This window comes from Schistocerca gregaria, chromosome 2 (genome assembly GCF_023897955.1).
Source record: "Schistocerca gregaria isolate iqSchGreg1 chromosome 2, iqSchGreg1.2, whole genome shotgun sequence".
Lineage (NCBI taxonomy): Eukaryota > Metazoa > Arthropoda > Insecta > Orthoptera > Acrididae > Schistocerca > Schistocerca gregaria.
Genome location: NC_064921.1, coordinates 33,676,312 through 33,699,123, shown reverse-complemented (window position 1 = coordinate 33,699,123; position 22,812 = coordinate 33,676,312). Strand labels below are relative to the sequence as shown.

General features: G+C 39.4%; 1 protein-coding gene and 1 non-coding gene across 2 annotated transcripts in view; one reads left to right on the top strand and one right to left on the bottom strand.

Annotated features, from left to right (window-relative positions):
• The window catches only part of LOC126336262 (dynein axonemal heavy chain 3), a 1,127,841-nt gene that overhangs the window by 587,152 nt on the left and 517,877 nt on the right, over nt 1-22,812 (bottom strand). Inside the window, exons 28-29 of the mRNA XM_049999758.1 lie at nt 10,532-10,733; nt 10,220-10,450 (exon numbers count right to left, since the gene is read on the bottom strand). Coding sequence (XP_049855715.1) covers nt 10,220-10,450; nt 10,532-10,733 — 433 coding nt within the window. The remainder of the gene's footprint in view (nt 1-10,219; nt 10,451-10,531; nt 10,734-22,812) is intronic.
• On the top strand, nt 14,600-14,674 carry Trnas-cga (transfer RNA serine (anticodon CGA)). The gene has a single exon. It is a non-coding gene; the product is annotated as a tRNA-Ser (tRNA).

Below are 22,812 nucleotides of genomic sequence, written 5' to 3'. Positions count from 1 at the left end.
AGGAGAAGAAGATTTTTGTTTTTGAAGGAAGTTTATCTTTTTGCAAAATTAAATGGTGGCCTTGCTCAACATAATAAAAATTTTTTGTTCACAAATGTGTGTTAATCTGTGGATATAACAGATACCAGAACCCAAGGCAACGGTTCGTTTACTATTGCCTTAGTTCGTGCTACAAACATTAAGTCAATTCAAGGTCTCTATAGTGCCTTACATGCCTTTCATGTTGGTGAAGCTACCAACCTAGTGTCATCAGCCAACAAAAATATTTTAGAGTTACCCGTAATATTAGAGGGCAGATCATTTACATAAAAACGAAATAATAGTGGCTCCAACACTGATCCGTGGGGCACCCTCTCAACCCCCCCCCCCCCCCTCCACCCACCCACCCACCCACCCACACACACACACGACACAAATTGTGAGCTACTCCCCATATTCTGTAATGGTTCAACTTATGGAGCAATAAATTGTGATCTACACAATCAAATGCCTTAGTTAAATCAAAACATATGCTAGCATTCGAAACCTTTTGTTTAACCCATCCAGTACCTCACAGAGAAAAGATAATACAGGACTTTCAGTTGTTAAATGGCTTCTACAGCTGAACAGTACATTTGAAAGCAAATCGCGTGATATAAAATGATCAATTATCTTCACATACACAGCCTTTTTAATAACTTTAACAAACACTGATGGCATAGAAATAGGTCTAAAATTATCTTCATTATCCCTTTCCCCTTCCCGCTTTATATAGAGTGGCTTTACTATTGAGTACTTTAATCGTTCAGGAAACTGACCATTCCTAAAGGAAACATTGCTAATATGGTTAAATAAAGGGCTAACATGTGCAGCACAGTACTTTAATATTCTGATAGCCACTCCATCATATCCATGAGAGTCCTTAGTCTTCAGTGATTTAATTATGGATTCAATCTCCCTCTTGTCTGTACCACTGAGGAGTATTTCAGACACCAATCTCAGAAACGTCTTTGCCGAGAAAGTCATATGATTACCTGTAGAAACTATATTTTTACTTAATTTAGCAGCAATGCTCAGTACATGGTAGTTAAATACTGTACATATATCTGATACTGTACATGTATCTGATTTCCCCCCCCCCCCCCCCCCTCTCCCCCAACCCCATGAACTATAGACCTTGCTGTTGGTGGGGAGGCTTGCATGCCTCAGCAATACAGATAGGTACCATAGGTGCAACAACAATGGTGGGGTATCTGTTGAGAGGCCAGACAAACGTGTGGTTCCTGAAGAGGGGCAGCAGCCTTTTCAGTAGTTGCAGGGGCAACAGTCTGGATGATTGACTGATCTGGCCATGTAACACTAACCAAAACAGCCTTGCTGTGTTGGTATTGCGAACAGCTGAAAGCAAGGGGAAACTACGGCCGTAATTGTTTCTCGAGGGCATGCAGCTTTACTGTATGGATAAATGATTACGGCATCCTCTTGTGTAAAATATTCCAAAGGTAAAATAGTCCCTCATTCGGATCTCTGGCAGGGGATTACGCAGGAGGACAGGTCAGAGCGTGGAATGTCAGAGCCCTTAATCGTGCAGGTAGGTTAGAAAATTTAAAAAGGGAAATGCATAGGTTAAAGTTAGATATAGTGGGAATTAGTGAAGTTCGATGGCAGGAGAAACAAGACCTTTGGTCAGGTGAATACAGGGTTATAAATACAAAATCAAATACGGATAATGCAGGAGTAGGTTTAATAATCAATAAAACAATAGGAATGCAGGCAAGCTACTACAAACAGCACAACGAATGCAATGTTGTGGCCAAGATAGATACGAAGCCCACGCCTACTACAGTAGTACAAGTCTATATGCCAACTAGATCTGCATATGACAAATAAATTGGAGAAATGTATGATGAGATAAAAGAAATTATTCAGATAGTGAAGGGAGACGAAAATGTAATAGTCATGGGTGACTGGAATTCGACAGTAGGGAAAGTAAGAGAAGGAAACGTAGTAGGGAAATATGGATTGGGGGTAAGAAAAGAGAGAGGTAGCCGCCTGGTGGAATTTTGCACTGGGCGCAACTTTATCATAGCTAACACTTGGTTCAAGAAACATATAAGAAGGTTGTATACATGGAAGATCTTGGAGAAACCAGAAGGTATCAGATAGATTATATAATGGTAATACAGAGATTTAGGAACCAGGTTCTAAACTGTAAGACATTTTCAGGGGCAGATGTGGACTATGACCACTATCTATTGGTTATGAACTATAGATTTAAACTGAAGAAACTGCAAAAAGGTAGGAATTTAAGGAGATGGGACCTGGATAAACTGACTAAACCAGAGGTGGTACAGAGTTTCAGGGAGAGCATAAGGAAACAATTGACAGAAATGGGGGAAAGAAATACAGTAGAAGAAGAATGGGTAGCTCTGAGGGATGAAGTAGTGAAGGCAGCAGAAGATCAAGTAGGTAAAAACACGAGGGCTAGTAGAAATTCTTGAGTAACAGAAGAAATATTGAATTTAATTGATGAAGGGAGAAAATATAAAAATGCAGTAAATGAAGCCAGCAAAAAGGAATACAAATGTCTCAAAAATGAAATCGACAGGAAGTGCAAAATGTCTAAGCAGGCATGGCTAGAGGGCAAATGTAAGAATGTAGAGGCGTATCTCACTAGGGGTAAGATAGATACAGCCTACAGGAAAATTAAAGAGAAAAGAGAACAACTTGTATGAATATCAAGAGCTCAGATGGAAACCCAGTTCTAAGCAAAGAAGGGAAAGCAGAAAGCAGAAAGTGGAAGGAGTATATAGAGGGTCTATACAAGGGCGATGTACTAGAGGGCAATGTTATAGAAATGGAAGAGGATGTAAATGAAGATGAAATGGGACATATGATACTGCGTGAAGAGTTTGATAGAGCACTGAAAGACCTAAGTCAAAACAAGGCCCCGGGAGTAGACAACATTCCATTAGAACTACTGACAGCCTTGGGAGAACCAGTCCTGACAAAACTCTACCATCTAGTAAGAAAAATGTATGAGACAGGCTAAATACCCTCAGACTTCAAGAAGAATATAATAATTCCAATCCCAAAGAAATCAGATGTTGACAGATGTGAAAATTACTGAACTATCAGTTTAATAAGTCACGGCTGCAAAATACTAACATGAACTCTTTACAGACGAATGGAAAAACTGGTAGAAGCCGACCTCGGGGAAGATTAGTTTGGATTCCGTAGAAATATGGGAACACGTGAGGCAATACTGGCCCTACAACTTACTTTAGAAGCTAGATTGTGAAAAGGCGAATCGACGTTTGTAGCATTTGTAGAGGTAGAGAAAGCTTTTAACAATATTGACTGGAATGCTCTCTTTCAAATTCTAAAGGTGGCAGGGGTAAAATACAGGAAGCGAAAGGCTATTTACAATTTGCACAGAAACCAGATGGCAGTTATAAGAGTCAAGGGACATGAAAGGGACGCGGCGGTTGGGAAGGGAGTGCGACAGGGTTGTAGACTGTCCCTGATGTTATTCAATCTGTATATTAAGCAAGCAGTAAAGGAAACAAAAGAAAAATTCAGATTAGGTATTAAAATATATGGAGAAGAAATAAAAACCTTGAGGTTTGCCAATGACATTGTAATTCTGTCAGAGACAGCAAAGGACTTGGAAGAGCAGTTGAACGGAATGGACAATGTCTTGAAAGGAGTATATAACATAAAACATCAACAAAAGCAAGACGAGGATAATGGAATGTAGTCGAATTAAGTTGGGTGAGGCTGAGGGAATTAGATTAAGAAATGAGACACTTAAAGTAGTAAAGGAGCTTTGCTATTTGGGGAGCAAAATAACTGATGATGGTCGAAGTAGAGAGGATATAAAATGTAGACTGGCAATGGCAAGGAAAGCGTTTCAGAAGAAGAGAAATTTGTTAACGTCATGTAGAGATTTAAGTGTCAGGAAGTCATTTCTGAAAGTATTTGTATGGAGTGTAGTCATGTATGGAAGTGAAACATGGACGATAAATAGTTTAGATAAGAGGAGAATAGAAGTTTTCGAAATTTGATGCTACAGGAGGATACTGAAGATTAGATTGGTAGATCACATAACTAATGAGGTGGTACTGAATAGGATTGGGGAGAAGAGTAATTTGTGTCACAACTTGACTAGAAGAAGGGATTGGATGGTACGACATGTTCTGAGGCACCAAGGGATCATTCATTTAGTACTGGAGGGCAGTGTGGAGGTTAAAAATCATAGAGGGAGACCAAGAGATGAATACACTAAGCAGACTCAGAAGGATGTAGGTTGCAGTAGGTACTGGAAGATGAAGCTTGCAGAGGATGAGTAGCATGGAGAGCTGCATCAAACCATTTTCAGGACTGAAGACCACAACAACAACACATATCTGATTTGTCAGTAACAGCAATATTTTCATTGAGAAATGACTTTATATTGTCGACCTTGTGCTGTTGACCAGACACTTCCTTCACAACTGGCCATATGATTTTAAATTTGTCCTGAGAATTAGCTACTCTATTTGCATATCACACATTCTTTGCCTTCCTAATAACATTTTTAAGCACCTTACAATCCTGTTTGTAATGGGCTACTGTAGATTGATTGTAACTACTTCTAACATTTTGATATAATTCACCCAGGCTGTCTATTACTGCTAGTATCCCATTTAGAACATTCTAATGGAAAGCAACTCTCAAAGAGCACGAGAAATGTGTTAAGGAAAACAATATATTTGTCATCTATGTTATCAGCACTATTATCATCCTGCCACTCTTGTTCCTTGACAAGGTTTTGGAAAACTCTCTATTTCTGTTAGAGTAACGTTCCTACATAGTTTATAATTAAATGTGACATTTGTTTCTAAGTACTAAAGCCTTTTAGTGTTAAAATTTGTGCATCATTGTCTGAAAGGTCATTCACCCTTTTACTAACAGAATGCCCATCCAGTATTGAAGAATGAATAAAAATATTGTCAATGGCAGTGCTACTGTTACCTGCACCCTTGTTGGAAAAAACATAGTCTGCATCAGATCATATGAATTAATTAGATCTACCAACATCCTTTCTCTTGCACCATCATAAACAAAATTTATATTGAAGTCACCACATATAACTAATTTCTGGTACTTCCTAAAAGTGAATCAAGAACCCTCTGAAGCTTGAGCAGAAATGCCCTGAAGTCAGAGTAAGGGGACCTATAAACAACAACAATTAGAAGTTTTGTTTCACTAAATTCAACTGCCCCTGCACAATATTCAAATATCTGTTCAGTGCAGTGCCATGATACGTCTATGGGCTCAAATGGGATTCTGTCTTTTACGTACACATCACTCCCCCACCCTGCAAGGAACTCCTTGAAAAACAGCCACAAGGGTAAGTAAGTATTCAGCATCAATCATTCAGCATATACTAACTTACTCAGAGAAAAAATATTGTGATGTTGCTGTTGGTAACCTGGGCCTTTCAGCTCATTCCAGTCTGCTCTTAAAATTAAACATAGATGCAGAAAACAACACTAAAATATTCACATATAGAAGGGTCTTTTCTAAGCAAGAAAGGGTTGAATTTACCATGCAAATGAATAGTGAAACATGAGAAGAAGTGTACATGGAGATTAGTACAGACAGGAAGTTTTCAATGATTCTATCAGGGGCAAAGAAGTGCTCCCAAAAACTGGTAGTTTTATTATATTTGACTTAGTAAATTATCAACTTCATTGTTGATTACTTATTAGTTATTTTCGTTTATATTTAGTTTGCTTTGCTTCATGCTTAGCTAAAGCTATTGTACTCCTTTTGATTTTACTGAAGGGAAATCTGAATTAGTTACATATTCTTGCATTGTGGTTATGGCCTGGTGTGCTGCTGACAGCATCTTCAGCCACTCAACATAACACTATTTGTTTAATCATGGTTGTGATTTCCTGTCTTTTATTTTTGTTTGACAGGATTGTAGAGTAGTTGAGCATAGTTCCACCATTTCTATTGCCTATTGTACATGTATTACATTTCTTTTCTTCCATTTCTTCTAGTCTTTTTTTTAACTTCTCTTTTCCTGGACATCCTGTTTCACTTGGGCTTGGTTGTCTGTAATGGCTAACTGAACACAAAAGTTGTTGTGACTGGCATATGTTTTCTTACTGGTGCTATTGCTGGTGTCCAGAATGCTTTTTGGTTAAATGCCTTTGTCTCTGAATAATATGAGGACTATTGTACTGATTCCATTGGGTCCTATATAGGTTATGAGATTGGGTGTGTTGATGAAGCTCCATCCTCCTCCTTCTAACATTTCCAGGATCAGTTGCGTTACACAATAATTGTGTCTTATTGCTTATTATTTCCTTTACTAACCCTTGGCATGTTCCCCCACTCAAGGATCATATCTCTGTGCAAGACCCAGGTGAAAGGACCACCCAATACACCCACCCACAACTTCCTACTACATTCTTGTCACAGGTTTATCCTACCCACCAGGGCCAGGCAAACTGTAAAAGTAGCCCTATGCATTTACAAGCTCTGCTGGAATCACTGCACAGTTTTTTATATTGGCATGATTACCAACCACCTGTCCATCAGGATGAACAGCAACTGCCAAACTGTGGCCAAGACCAAACTAGACAATCCTATGGCACAACATGCAGGTTAACATAACATTCTTGATTTCAATGGCTGCTTAACTACCAGAGCTATCTACAACCTTTCTTCCACCACTGGCTTTTCTGAACTGTGCACGTCAGAGTTATCCTTACAAAACATTCTCTGCCCCCATAATTACACCGGCATCAACGTGTCCTCACACCCTCTGCCTGACAGTTTCCACTCCCTCTGTCTTATCATCTCCTCCCCTTTCTCATCTCCCACCCTCTTTGTTTGCCACCCTCTGCCAATGCATTCAATCATCTTCCCTCCTCTTCTTTTCTTCTTTTGCTTTCCCCACCTCCCTGTCCCACAACCTCATGATGCTGCACCTGTTGAAATTCTAGTCCCTGCATACTCTGCCATACAGTGTTCTTCTCTGCACCCACCTGTGCACTGCTATCCTTTCCCCTTCCCCACCTTCTCCAGATTGCTGCTTCCATCCCTCAAATAGTTGCATTCTGGCCCAAGCTGCTGGAGTTGGCGATCATGTGTACATGAGGTGTACTTGCTTGTGTGAAAGAGTGATATGTGTTTCTCTTTTACAGACAAAGGATGTGGTCTAAAGATTATGTGTATGTCTTTTAGTCATGCCTATCTGCAACTTAATGTATCATCTTTACTGTAAGTAGCAATCTACTTTTTCCAACATTGCTGATATTCCTGCATGGAGTCTCCATTGTTTAAAAATAATACTGGTGCTTTGGAAGGTTTAAACCAAACATAATTTCAACAACTTTTAGCAGACTCATCAATTACACATTTAGAATGGACAATTAGATCATTAAATGTCCTTGGGATCTTTTGCAGTGACGTGCCGGAATCAACTAAACATGTTTTACAAGCATTTTTTTTTCTTTTTCATTCCAATTGAAATATTCAAGCTTTCAATCCACTAACAGTGTGATGGCAGCATATAGATCTAGTCGAGGAGGGCAAAACCGATGTGTGTGTGGAAGTTGCACAGCTTCAGCAGGTGCAATCTGCTTCATGACCAATGATATCAGATGGAGTGAAGAGCTGGTACCACATTTGAAATTGGGACTCCTACCTCCCTAAGAAAGTCAGGCACGTGTCTTTGCTCCCTTTCAATATCGAAAGCCCGCCTTGAGCACTACTAAGTGTGTCTCCCTGGTCTCCGTTAAAACTGTTGCCATTTATTCTAACCTTGGCTGCTTTGTTTATGTGAGAATCCTAATATGATGATGCAATCCCTTTCACAGGGAACACCGTACACACCAGGCACTAGAAAAGCTATGTCATCTTTGACAGAGCTTGTGTCTCGAGGGAGGGCCAGAACACTGGTCACAACACATGTTCTAACTTGCAGCTTACTGCCCCACAGCATGGAACAAACACAGATAGCTCAGCCTGTTCCGTCAATTCACAAAGCATCCTTCGTCAGTGGCACCAAAAAGCATTTATAGTAGCTCCCTTCTTGCACTGCAATTCAGACTGCAGGTGGGCATTGTCAGAAGTAATCTTCACTCTATGTACTAACATGTTCCGGAATGCTTTCTTGTGCACCGAGTAGTGAAAACTAGTCCTTATCAGTTAGTGTTTGTAGGTTTTCTGTACACCGAACAAACAAGCTGGTCTCTTACCTTTTGCTCAACTGAAGCATCCAAGGAAAGCAGCTTGCCACCCTTATCCAGTTCAATGATAAATGAAAATGTTGCATTTACCATTCTTAGAGGTATCAGTTGTGGATAAGGCAGGAGGTCAGTTCAGTCATTCAGTGTACAGGAAACTTATGCACACTCTGAATGTCCAGCTTGTATGGTGCCTGCTGTGAATGTGGCAGCATGTATATAAGTCAAACAATTCACACTGTTGTGGAGCATTGTACTGAGAACAAGTAATAACAAAAAGAGATTGGAAAGTCAACCACAGCTGAATGATGCCTGAAAAATGGACATAAAATTCAATTAGAGCAGATGAGAGTCTTGGCTCATGCATCATCATATCGGGACTCCATATATTAAGGACTTAAATATAATAATAGTCATCAAATGTATAACCAAAAGAATGATCTTTTAGTCTTCATAAAATTTTACACCTCTAGAATAGCAATCTAGAACCATAGCTGAATATAAGACATATTTCCAAGTAACACAGAAAAATTCTCTTAACTGTCTACTTTCCTAAACATCAATCATCTTTAGCACAAAAATTATTATTCTCAACAAATCTACAGAGTGAAAAATTCATTCTGGAAACAATCCCCCAGGCTATGACTAGGCCGTGTTTCCATTATATTTTTGCTTCCATGAGTACTAGTCTTGGAAGATATGAAACTGAACTTCTGTGGAGTTTAGAAGTTGGAGATGTGATACTAACAGAAGGAAATCTGTGAGGATGGGTCGCAAATCGTGTTCAGCTAGCTCAGCTGGAAGAGCACTTGCCCCCAAGATGAAAAGGTCCCAGGTTTGAGTCCTGGTCTGGTACACAATTTGCCACGAACTTCCATAATATTTTAGGTTGCTATTCATCTTCATGTTTCCTCAAAGGATAATGTATTCTGTAAGCACAGAAAATAGAATCATAATCTGCACTGAGAATCGAACCCATGTTCTTGTTCATGGCTACATATGGTGAACGCTTGAACACCATATTCTATTAGTTCCATCTGGTCTTAAATAGATACCATGAATACACTTTTACAAGATTACTACTTCCCTCTGCATGGTAACAGGTTACAAGCCCCTGCTCCTTATTCCCATATGATTGAAGAGGAAAATCTGTGGTTTGAAATTTATCCCTGCACCTCCCCCTCTATGACCCAAATCTTATTGTAGAAAACTTTCCACTTCAAATCCATAGTGATTGGGGAGAGAGTGTTCTAAGAAAGTTCAATATTTGAAACCAGTCCACAGCCCTTTTTAACAGTTTGTAATAAAAGAAGAATGCCTGGCATGTTCTGGCCTGTGGAGAATATTTTAAAATAAGTAACAGAATCATAAAGTGAACTGACTGTAATATGAAAAAAAGCTGTAACTTACGAGTTCAAGGAGCTCTAAATCTTGCAGTTCCTCATCTGAACTGCAAATCAGTTTAGACTTTTCCTGTGCATCAAAGTAGCTAACAATTACTCAAAGAAGTCCCAGTGACATCGAATTCCTTAAAATTTTAAGTTTGGGCTGAAATCTGCAGGCAATAATTTATTTAACAGAGTAGTTTTATCATGTGAACCAACTGAACAGGCAAGCACATTAATGCACCACTTCCAGGATTTGGGTAGGCGATACCCCCTTGTGGGTTAACAACAAAAGCTGCTGAGCTAGCTAACTTGGATAAGGCTTTGGGCCATTTCCCACTTCCACCTAAGTAAATACCAGCTGTTACTGGTAACCCGTCTCAGGTACATGCTACACAAGCATCTTGAAAGCGTTCTCAAACTTGAACACGAGATATACTCTAATTGCAGACAGACAAGGTACACGAATTACATCCCAGAACAAGTGGTGACACCGGGAAAGGCACCCCACAATCAACTGTGTCTTACATTTGCCAAAACCAGTACAACATTAAGAAATAGCAAAAGTAAAGTAAGAAGAAGAAGAGAAGAAATGTTATCTTGTACCTGGTATGCACAGGTTTTTCCTCCCATAGGTTCACCAACGATCATTAGCCCATGTCGAACCAAAATCATCTCGTATATCTGTATGATTTTTTCCATATACCAATCTGTAGCTTGCAGATTTCGCTTTGCCAGGTTTGTCTTCAGAACTTCGATAAGTTCATCACGGTCAGGTTTAGGAAGTTCCACCCCAGGAAAGAGATCAGATACTATCCCTTCAAACAGAGGTACATCCTGAAAAAATAATTTACTTTACATTACCCTGTCATGAAAAATTATAACATATTGTTAACAAAAAAAGTAGTTAAGTATGACCTGTGCTAAGAATTTAGGCAGGTTGACATCTACAATTGCTCTTAATACCAAGACTGCTTCATCTTGAGTTGTATATTTCAGTTTGAGGTTTCCAGCAGCTGTCAGCACAGTTTTAACAGCTCTCATGCCATAGTCGTAGTGGTGTTGCGAAGACAGCTGCTCAGAGCACAGTTTGTATGTGTGTACTATTTTCTCTGCTAAACTGGAAAATGATATCAAATGAGCATGATAACGAAACAAGACTTCTGAAATCTATCGTCATCATAAAATAAGGCATGTATAAATTTTCAATTTACAAATTATCTTCTAAAGATACCTATCCAGCATAAAAAAATCATGAATTAATGATTAGCAAAATTATTAAAGTCCATATTCTGAAAAAGACATTCCAAAACATTGATATCAAAATTCTGAAATGTTCCTTAGAATACATTCCTGTGGATGACACCTGGCTGTAGAACCGTATTCTTTTAATCTCATTTGTCATTCAAATACAATATCTTTCCACAGACTCACAAGACCCAGCAGACAAATAAGGAAGGAGGTAAGCAAGATTAGAGTTTAACGACTTGTCGACAATAAGGTCATTAGAGGTAGAGCACACAATCAGATTACAGAGGGTTGGGAAAGAATATGTCAAATTGTTATTTGTGTGAAGTCTCACTTAAACTTGTAGTTCAGTTGTTCATATTTATATCTGTGATTACAATGATGCAATCAATTCTAATACATGAATGCATAATTAAAATTTATATAGCTAATTGAAGTTACAATGTATAGTGCCACAGGCTGTATTGTAGGAAATAGCATGTCACACTCAAGGTTTAACTTAGCTGACAAAATACGTCAAAAGATTTCTTAATGTTTCAGTTAGTCAAAAACACCAGACAGCCCACAGTGTGGGAAATTCTATGCAGACTGAGAGAATAGTCAGCGTATGCCATATGTCTGGGGATCAATACGGGTGTTAAAGCTTCAGCACCTGCTGTAATGTGGGACTGCTTAGTGCATGGAATAGTACCGAGAACAGCAGTACATAACTGGCTTCTTCTCTGTGAAGACATCAAATAGTGCTTATCTGTATGTAGGGTGACAATCAGTCACATAGAGAACATGGATTGTTCTGGCATTGTAATCATAATCTAGTGTTCTGTAATATGTTAATGTGAAATGTTGTTTGTGATGTGGAAAAATGTATAAGTAAAACTGGCATACAAGTATTTGTCAGTTTGGTGATGTTCGGTGGAGAACAGTCTCTCTTACAACCCCACACATAATAGCAAGGTGAAGAAGAACGGTTAGCACCGTAGACCCAAACTCAGTAGCTGGTCCATCCATTGCTGCAAATGGCAACAAAATTATATAAGGAAATTGTGAGCATTCAGAACACCCGATGAATCTTATTGTTGTGCCTATCTCTGACTCAGCATTTCCGCTATTTGGGTCATAAAAGATTTATTTGGATGTGAATGCCATACTTGTAAACAGGGGTTTTCAGATGACCGATGAATAATGAAGGTCGATAACAGTACAATTTCATGAGTTACGAACCTAAAACATTTTCCATAAACCAAATACATGTATAAACAGTGGCTTGTAAAATTGGAATAATAATAAAGTCTTACAGGCTATGCACAACAGTAAAACCTACCAAATACATGAATAAACAGTGGCTTGTAAAACTGGAATAATAATAAAGTCTTACAGACTATGCAGAACAGTAAAACCTAACAGCCAATTTTCAATGCATTAAGTAGTTTCAGAAATTACATTACATTCTTACGCCTACCATAAAATAGACCCACCCAAAACAGCCAGTCTGTGACCAGACAGCAACTAAATAACATACCCATGTCAGATCACATTAGAGCCCATGGCTGGCAAGTTCTCAGATGACACCAACATGTCAGTTAATGTTATCCACCCTGACAATGGTACTACAAACTGTTGTGTGCACTCTTAGTTTCATGTTTATGTCACTGTACATGATGCTACTGTGAAATTCAACCAATATTGTGATTATGATTAACGACTGGGCGAGTTCTCTTCTGAATGTGTTTGATTGTGTGGTCTTCCATTTGATCCACCCTTCATAGGTTCAGCTTCCAAGAACAGGATATGTTATGAGTACAGTACCCCTATGAACCATGGACCTTGCCGTTGGTGGGGAGGCTTGCGTGCCTCAGTGATACAGATGGCCGTACCGTAGGTGCAACCACAACGGAGGGCTATCTGTTGAGAGGCCAGACAAACGTGTGGTTCCTGAAGAGGGGCAGCAGTCTTTTCAGTAGTTGCAGAGGCAACAGTCTGGATGATTGACTGATCTGGCCTTGTAACACTAAACAAAACGGCCTTTCTGTTTTGGTACTGCGAACGGCTGAAAGCAAGAGGAAACTACAGTTGTAATTTTACCTAAGGGCATGCAGCTTTACTGTATGATTAAATGATGATAGCGTCCTCTTGGGTAAAATATCCTGGAGGTAAAATAGTCCCCCATTCGGATCACCGGGTGGGGACTACTCAACAGGACGTCGTTATCAGGAGAAAGAAAACTGGCGTTCTACGGATCGGAGCGTGAAATGTCAGATCCCTTAATCGGGCAGGTAGGTTAGAAAATTTAAAAAGGGAAATGGGTAGGTTGAAGTTAGAAATAGTGGGAATTAGTGAAGTTCGGTAGCAGGAGGTACACGACTTTTTGTCCGGTGAATACAGTGTTATAAAAACAAAATCAAATAGGGGTAATGCAGGAGTGGGTTTAATAATGGATAAATAAATAGGAGTGAGGGTAAGCTACTACAAACAGCATAGTAAACACATTATTGTGATAAAAATAGGCACGAAGCCCACAGCTACTACAGTAGTACAAGTTTATATGCCAACTAGATCCGCAGATGATGAAGAAATTGATGAAATGTATGATGAGATAAAAGAAACTATCAGGTAATGAAGGGAGAAGAAAATGTAATAGTCATGGGTGACAGGAATTCAAGAGTAGGAAAAGGGAGAGAAGGAAACATAGTGGGCAAACATGGATTGGGGGAGAGAAATGAAAGAGGAAGCCACCTGATAGAATTTTGCACAGAGCATAACTTAATCATAGCTAACACTTGGTTCAAGAATCATAAAAGAATGTTGTATACATGGAAGAATCCTGGAGATACTAGAAGGTGTCAGATAGATTATATAATGGTAAGACAGAGATTTAGGAACCAGGTTTTAAATTGTAAGATATTGTCAGGGCCAGATGTGGACTCTGACCACTATTGGTTATGAACTGTAGATTAAAACTGAAGGAACTGCAAAAAGGTGGGAATTTAAGGAGATGGGACCTGGATAAACTGACTATACCAGAGGTGGTACAGAGTTTCAGGGAGAGCATAAGGAAACAATTGACAGAAATGGGGGAAAGAAATACAGTAGAAGAAGAATGGGTAGCTCTGAGGGATGAAGTAGTGAAGGCAGCAGAAGATTAAGTAGGTAAAAACACGAGGGCTAGTAGAAATTCTTGAGTAACAGAAGAAATATTGAATTTAATTGATGATGGGAGAAAATATAAAAATGCAGTAAATGAAGCCAGCAAAAAGGAATACAAACATCTCAAAAATGAGATCGACAGGAAGTGCAAAATGGCTAAGCACGGATGGCTAGAGGACAAATGTAAGGATGTAGAGGCTTATCTCACTAGGGGTAAGACAGATACTGCCTACAGGAAAATTAAAGAGGCCATTGGAGAAAAGAGAGCCACTTGTATGAATATCAAGAGCTCAGATGGAAACCCAGTTCTAAGCAATTAAGGGGAAAGCAGAAAGGTGGAAGGAGTATATAGAGGGTCTATACAAAGGGGATGTAATTGAGGATATGATATTTCATATCAGCGCACACTCCGCTGCAGAGTGAAAATCTCATTCTGGAAACATCCCCCAGGCTGTGGCTAAGCCATGTCTCCGCAATATCCTTTCTTTCAGGAGTGCTAGTTCTGTATGTCTCGCAGGAGAGCTTCTGTAAAGTTTGGGAGGTAGGAGACGAGGTACTGGCAGAAGTAAAGCTGTGAGAACCGGGCGTGAGTCGTGCTTCGGTAGCTCAGTTGGTAGAGCACTTGCCCGCGAAAGGCAAAGGCCCCGAGTTCGAATCTCGGTCGGGCACACAGTTTTAATCTGCCAGGAAGTTTCATATCAGCGCACACTCCACTGCAGAGTGAAAATCTCATTCTGAGGACAATATTATGGAAATGGAAGAGGATGTAGATGAAGATGAAATGGGAGATACGATACAGTGTGAAGATTTTGACAGAGCACTGAAAGGCCTGAGTCGAAACAAGGCCCCGGGAGTAGACAACATTCCATTGGAACTACTGACGGCCTTGGGAGAGCCAGTCCTCACAAAACTCTACCATCTGGTGAGCAAAATGTATGAGACAGGCGAAATACCCTCAGACTTCAAGAAGAATATAACAATTCCAATCCCAAAGAAAGCAGGTGTTGACAGATGTGAAAATTACCGAACTATCAGTTTAATAAGTCACAGCTGAAAAATACTAACACGAATTCTTTACAGGCGAATGGAAAAAACTGGTAGAAGCCGACTTCGGCGAAAATCAGTTTGGACTCTGCAAAAATGTTGGAACATGTGAGGCAATACTGACCCTATGACTTATCTTAGAAAATAGATTAAGGAAAGGCAAACCAACATTTCTACCATTCGTAGACTTATAGAAAGCTTTTGACAATGTTGACTGGAATACTCTGTTTCAAATTCTGAAGGTGGCAGGGGTAAAATACAGAAACCAGATGGCAGTTATAAGAGTCGAGGGACATGAAAGGGAAGCAGTGGTTGGGAAGGGAGTGAGACAGGGTTGCAGCCTCCCCCCGATGTTATTCAATCTGTATATTGAGCAAGCAGTGAAGGAAACAAAAGAAAAATTCGGAGTAGGTATTAAAATCTATGGATAAGAAATAAAAACGTTGAGGTTTGCCGATGACATTGTAATTCTGTCAGAGACAGCAAAGGACTTGGAAGAGGTGAACGGAATGGACACTGTCTTGAAAGGAGTATATAACATAAAACATCAACAAAAGCAAGACGAGGATAGTGGAATGTAGTCGAATCAAATTGGGTGATGCTGCCAGAATTAGATTAGGAAATGAGACACTTAAATGAGTAGTAAAGGAGCTTTGCTATTTGGGGAGCAAAATAACTGATGATGGTCGAAGTAGAGAGGATATAAAATGTAGACTGGCAATGGCAAGGAATGCGTTTCTGAAGCAGCGAAATTTGTTAACATCGAGTATAGATTTAAGTGCCAGGAAGTCATTACTGAAAGTATTTGTATGGAGTGTAGCATGTATGGAAGTGAAACATGGACGATAAATGGTTTGGACAAGAAGAGAATAGAAGCTTTCGAAATGTGGTGCTACAGAAGAATGCTGAAGATTAGATGGGTAGATCACATAACTAATGAGGAGGTATTGAATAGAATTGGGGAGAAGAGGAGTTTGTGGCACAACTTGACAAGAAGAAGGGACCGGTTGGTAGGACATGTTCTGAGGCATCAAGGGATTACCAATTTAGTACTGGAGGGTAGTGTGGAGGGTAAAAATCGTAGAGGGATACCAAGAGATGAATACACTAAGCAGATTCAGAAGGATGTAGGTTGCAGTAAGTACTGGGAGATGAAGAAGCTTGCACATGATGGAGTAGCAAGGAGAGCTGCATCAACCCAGTCTCAGGACTGAAGACAACAACAACAACAACAACAACAGCAAAATATGAAACTTCAAACTTTGTAAAAAATCAAATCCAAAAACATCACGTAAGGAACTTATCATAGCTATATTCGTGGAATTGTATGCATTTGTTGAGATGTTTTGGGTATGTTTGTGAAGGTATCACTGTTGCTAACTAATTTATTATACTTAGGTTTGTTTAGGTGCTTCCACCACCCACAATGATCCAATCTGTTTATGAATTTCGATGTTTGTCAGACTTCCCCTTTTTATCCCACTGTGTTAACCTCAGACAGAACTAGGAGAGAGCTAATGAGGACAAAAGACAGCAATAGTGAGAGGTTTTGGTAACTGGCAGTCAATAGGAAGGCAAGCAGGAGGACGGTTCCATCTGATAGTTTTGTGGTATCTACTATTAACAGGTTCCGGCTGCCAGATGGCAGTTATAAGAGTCGAGGGACATGAAAGGAAAGCAGTGGTTGGGAAGGTAGTGAGACAGGGTTGTAGCCTCTCCCCGATGTTATTCAATCTGTATATTGAGCAAGCAGTAAAGGAAACAAAAGAAAAATTTGGAGTAGGTATAAATATTCACGGAGAAGAAATAAACACTTTGAGGTTCGCCGATGACATTGTAATTCTGTCAGAGACAGCAAAGGACTTGTAAGAGCAGTTGAACGGAATGGACAGTGTCTTAAAAGGAGGATATAAGATGAACATCAACAAAAGCAAAACGAGGATAATGGAATGTAGTCAAATTAAATCAGGTGATGCTGAGGGAATTAGATCAGGAAATGAGACACTTAAAGTAGTAAAGGAGCTTTGCTATTTAGGGAGTAAAATAACTGATGATGGTCGAAGTAGAGAGGATATAAAATGTAGACTGGCAATGGCAAGGAAAGTGTTTCTGAAGAAGAGAAATTTGTTAACATCGAGTATAGATTTAATGGTCAGGAAGTAGTTTCTGAAAGTATTTGTATGGAGTGTTGCCATGTATGGAAGTGAAACATGGACCATAACCAATCTGGACAAGAAGAGAATAGAAGCTTTCGAAATGTGGTGCTACAGAAGAATGCTGAAGATTAGATGGGTAGATCACATAACTAATGAGGAGGTAGGACATGTTTTGAGGCATCAAGGGACCACAAATTTAGCATTGGAGGGCAGCGTGGAGGGTAAAAATCATAGAGGGAGACCAAGAGATGAATACACTAAGCAGATTCCGAAGGATGTAGGTTGCAGCAAGTACTGGGACATGAAGAAGCTTGCACAGGATAGAGTAGCATGGAGAGCTGCATCAAACCAGTCTCAGGACTGAAGACCACAACAACAACAACAACAAGGGAAGATTATCATGGGACCAGCATTTTCAAGGTTAGGCGGAATAAGGTGAATGAGGGTTTAAAAGATTTGTGTAATTCGCCAAAGATACTCGAGAACTGATAGTGAGTGGTGCAGGGTACAGTTTGGCTAAGGACACAGAATACAATATCAGTGGTAGCACAGAGTGAGAAAGCTTCCCTAATGTGAGTGCAACTGAGATGACCTGGTGGTACATTTGAGCTGTCCCAGTGGCACGAGTGGCCTCACCTTGACTATGATGCAAGGTAATGCAGAGCCAGAGATGTCACTGATGACTGCTGAAAGGGCACACATTGCCGTAATGGGAATATGTCTGCCAAAGGCAGCACTGGAATAAATGCTCAGATATTCAATGAAGATGAAGTTAATTGCATCAGAAAAGAACAGACTTCCCCAACAGGAGTTAGTTTAAACACAATAGTAGAAAATGTGTAGAACAGTTCTTGAGTATGCAACTACAAAATTATATCAGAAGCAGATGGCCCATTAATGTCACAGTACATTGGAAGTTCCACAATCCACAGCCCCTGAGTGGACATTAAGCAGGCAAAAGATATAACTGAAGGTCAAAGTTCTGAGGTGGTCTCTGGTACGATTACAGTAAAGAAACATAATCACTTTTCCAATATTAAATGAACAATAATAATACACACATAGCTGTCTCTAATGATAGTCCGTTCTGAATACAGTATATGGACACACTTCACTTCTCAAACACAGAATGGATAATAATAATAACAATAATAATAATAACTGAAGGCCAAAAGCCTGAAGTTATTTCTGATAAGAGTTAAGTCTGAATACAGTAATTTGACACAATTTCTTTCTTGAATACGGAATGAACAAAATGACGCAGAATGGTTAAAAGGTCTCAGTAAACAAACTTTCGAAATATCATGGTCCGTACATTAAGTGAGCCACAACGAAAGTCTAATCTGTTTGTGTTAGCCTCAGTTAAAGTCCCAAGTTTGAAGGTAAGACTCTTGAGTTCAGTGTAAATGATGATAAGAACGATAACAAATATTACGAAGTCTGATTGCTGGTCACAGCATTGAGAACAACGTCACTTCAATGCAGAGGCCACACTGGCAGATGCTAGAAGGGACAGTTGCACGTTGATAGCAACATGATTACAATGGTGGCTCCAGAGTGACATCCTGATTGTGGGAAAGGTTTTGCAATTGGTGCCTGGCACAGGAAGCTCACTCGAAGTGCAATGGCCCATCGTCAAATGAGTGCTGGTCTAATTATTGCCCATGCTCCACAGTATCGCTAATCATGTGTCCCCACAGAAGAAAACAGGTCTGTGAGCCCAGTGACCTCTAGCAGCAGTCAGGATGAAGTGCGGACCTCTACTGACTGTTGTCTGCAGAGAGACGCATTACCCAAGTAGCCCGTCTGTTTTTGTCGGTTGCTGGCTGAGTAGGTGCAAAGTCTCAAAACATCAACTACCAGATGGGACTATTGTTGGATGGAGATACACTAGGAACTCTAATGATTTCTTGGACGACAAGTGACAGTGTTGTGATGGGTTGCACGACTCACATGTCTCTTCCAGTTGACACGTACATTGTGCGTGCAGCCAATCCTCTTCTTTGGGTCATCAGCTATGTCACTCATACCGTTTAATTCTTCTTTGAAGACTGTATCAGATTAAAGGGAATAATATTAACCAACACTATATTCTCGAAATAAGTCACATACTCGTAGAATCTTTTCAGTTCAACAACAATACATTTTCAGCTCTCATCCCCCAAAGTAACAATTATTCTGTAAAAGCTGCAGCAAGCCAACTAGTTCCAAGATAAATGTCAGAATCGACAAAACACCCATGTAATTTACATACGTGCTGCCTCATGCAAAGCCAAGGCATGAAGTAACAGTCTCTATACAATACACTCTTCAACTGTCTCTGTAACAATCCTCATGACACCACAAACCACGGAACATTATACAAACACTGTTTGCCTATTTGATATAAATTCCAAGGCACTGCTGGTAACCTCTTGTCAGGGCCCCTTGTCTGATGCAGCTCCTGTCTTCTCGTGACAGCTGTCCCTCCTGCACACAAAGATATGTGTGGCACAGTGAAAAGCCTCTCTCACCCTCATCATTAAAATATCGGGTTTTCGAGATGGTGGAGAGCCAAGTGATTCTAGAATTTACCCCAAAATTCTCGAAGCACTACATATCCCTCCCTTAGCTTGAACAAGCGATATTTTACACATATTTACAATGTAATATCTATCACAACACTGATTTATATTTCAACCAATGTACAATATATCTCTTTTAGTCCTTGTGTACTTAATAGCTAGATTTTCCTTTTGTTGTTTTTATTCGTTTTGACAATAACTATCTCAGCATTTCACCCGATGTTGGAGTTACCGTATTTACTCGAATCTAAGACGCTCTTTTTTCCGGTTTTTGTAATCTAAAAAACCGCCTGCGGCTTAGAATCGAGTGCAAAGTAAGCGGAAGTTCTGAAAAATATTGGTAGGCGCCGCCACAGCTAACTTCCACCATCGAATATATGTAGCGCTACACAGGCATGCTTTGCAGGTACAAAGATAAATACTGGCGCCAAAATCTCTGCGTCAGTAAAAAATAAAAAAAAGGTGGAAGACCAGCTTTTTTTCACTGCTTTTTCATACATTATACAATGAAGTAAATACAAATTCCGTATTGTTCATCTTCGAATGTAACAGCGTTTCAATGTACTACAAAAATCCGACTGGCAAGACTGTTTGGGATGTTTGTCAATATTGCCAACTCTACGTTCTGAATTTTTTCCTACCTGTGAGAAGAAATGGTTGCTAATAGGAGGAACTTTTATGAATTGTGAATCACATGCAGTATTCTCTTCACCATAAGAATAATACGAATACAAACATTTTGCCATGTATTCTTTCGTGTTTGCTGTTATCTCATTTAAATCCTGTGTGCCTAATAAACTACGAAACTACAGTGAGACAACAGCTAACACGGAAGAATATACATATTATGTCATGTTTATATTTGTATTATTCTTATGCCTAGTAATGATAGTCAGAAATGAAGCACGGCAATTGACTAGATTTTTAAATCTAAGATGACTCTAACTTCTAAGCAGAATGTAATGTACTAAAGAGAGTCTGCAATGATTTTCAAACGGAGAAGAATTTTCGCGAAACTCTCGTTCAGAACATCTTCTATCATACGCAGTCTATTATTTGGTTCTTCTTGATCATTATCAAAGAAAGCAGCAGTGTAAGTAACAACAGATCACAGTCTCCTGCCATTGTCTCGCTACAGGTAATGAGACGATTCCTCTCTCTCTCTCTTTTTAATTGTAAGCGGCATCAGCGTGCACAAAAGCAAGGCATGCCGCGAGCGACGACAGGCTGTAAACACTCATTATCAGAATGCAACAAAAATGCATGACACAGTACAGTAATGCATTTTCAGCTTAGAGTGACGTAAACACCTATAACAAAGAGAATGGCACTTCTCAGATCAAAGAAAAATAAGCAATCAATTCAAACCAGACGAAGCACGTGAAAAAGGAACGGTACCCATATAAATACTGACGGAGCGCCTGACGCATAGCAATGGCTACCTGGTAAAGGGACGATGCAGAGCCGTTATATATCAACCATAAAATATGTGTTTATTCCCCTACATCCCTTGGCGGTTCTGACATCACTTTAGATTTCTAGCCCATAATTTTCATGTTTCTGTCTAAGCATAATTTTGTGTGTATGCCAATGTGTGTTCATGCAGCCTGATTTTTCAGCCTACTTATTTGAAATAAGTTGAAGGTTATACAGGGTGTCTACGTGGGCAAGGAAAAAAAATTCCCGGACTTTTCCCGGATTTCCCGGTTAAAAATACACTTTCTCCCGGGCGAAAGTACACTTTTTCCGCGTTAAGTTGCCATATACTATTCCTTGGCACTGTAAAACTCATCAATCCTTTGAATGCTATGGTTTTATATATCGATGTAGAATTTACCGCCACTTTAGAAAACGAAACTCAGGGTTAAAAAAAGTTTTGAAACACCTTTGATGTGCACCAATATGTAGGATCCATATTTTCGTATTATGAAGGTATAAATTTGAATTCCACCAAATACCGCATGTTAGTTTTCGTAGCATTGAAATCCAGCTTGCGATGCGCTTTTGTAAGCCACTCATAACTCATGTCATATGATCTCGCCAGCTGATGACAGCATAGGACACTTGATGTAGTCAGCCAACAGCAAGATCACTCTTAAGTAGTGCGAAAACACAAATAAGAAAAGTTAATGGTTTAAATTAATGTACATAACATTCACATATAATATTGGTCTCCAAGATTAATAAGCTAGAAGAAAATCTAAAGTTCCACATATAATGTTGACCTTTTCTGCACGTGATACACTTTAAAACACATCACACAAATGTGCCAGTAAAATTTTTAATAACGACGTAAATGTGTGATTTTCTGAGCTCAAAATTCTACTAAATGGCCGTCCTCAAAGTATTCATTTTTAAATGAGAGTCAAACGCTTTGTTATTTAAGAAATTCATCGTACATTCTCGCACATAGTTCCTCTTGCGTAAAAGGAAACGCTTTTCAAACCAGCGTTCGCAATATTTTCCCGCTACCTGTTAGAAATAGGTTCGTTTCAGCAGTTGCAAGAGAGCGCCAGATAACAGTCGTGACCGTGCGATGACGCAGGAAGGCCATATGTTCGTACGTGTAAAACATTAAATGATCTTACATTATGTCATAAAAGAAACAGGACATCAAAGGATACTTCAAGAGCATCGTGATTTCGTTAACCACACTAAAATGCATAATTCGGCTTAAAGTGCACATTCGTATGTCCAGCTTAAGATGTAAATTTTCTTGGAGTACCAGTATTGTATTGTCTCATGTTTGGCTCTTTATTATGGCATAATGACATACGTGCACTTGAAATCAGCGAACAGTTGAAACCAGCCAACAGTGTGAAATTAAATAGTTCGTTTCAAATAAACTGACTACCTCAGCAGAAAAGATTAATAAAAGCCAAATCTCATTAGCAAACCGACAAAGGTAACTTCATTGTTCTGTGAGGCGATTGATGCTTGACTGTCAGAAAGGTGGAAACAAAATCTGAAACTAATGACATATTTTGGCCATCCGTTATTATGCGAACATATTTTAATTCATTTGATATCTTCCGGTCACGAA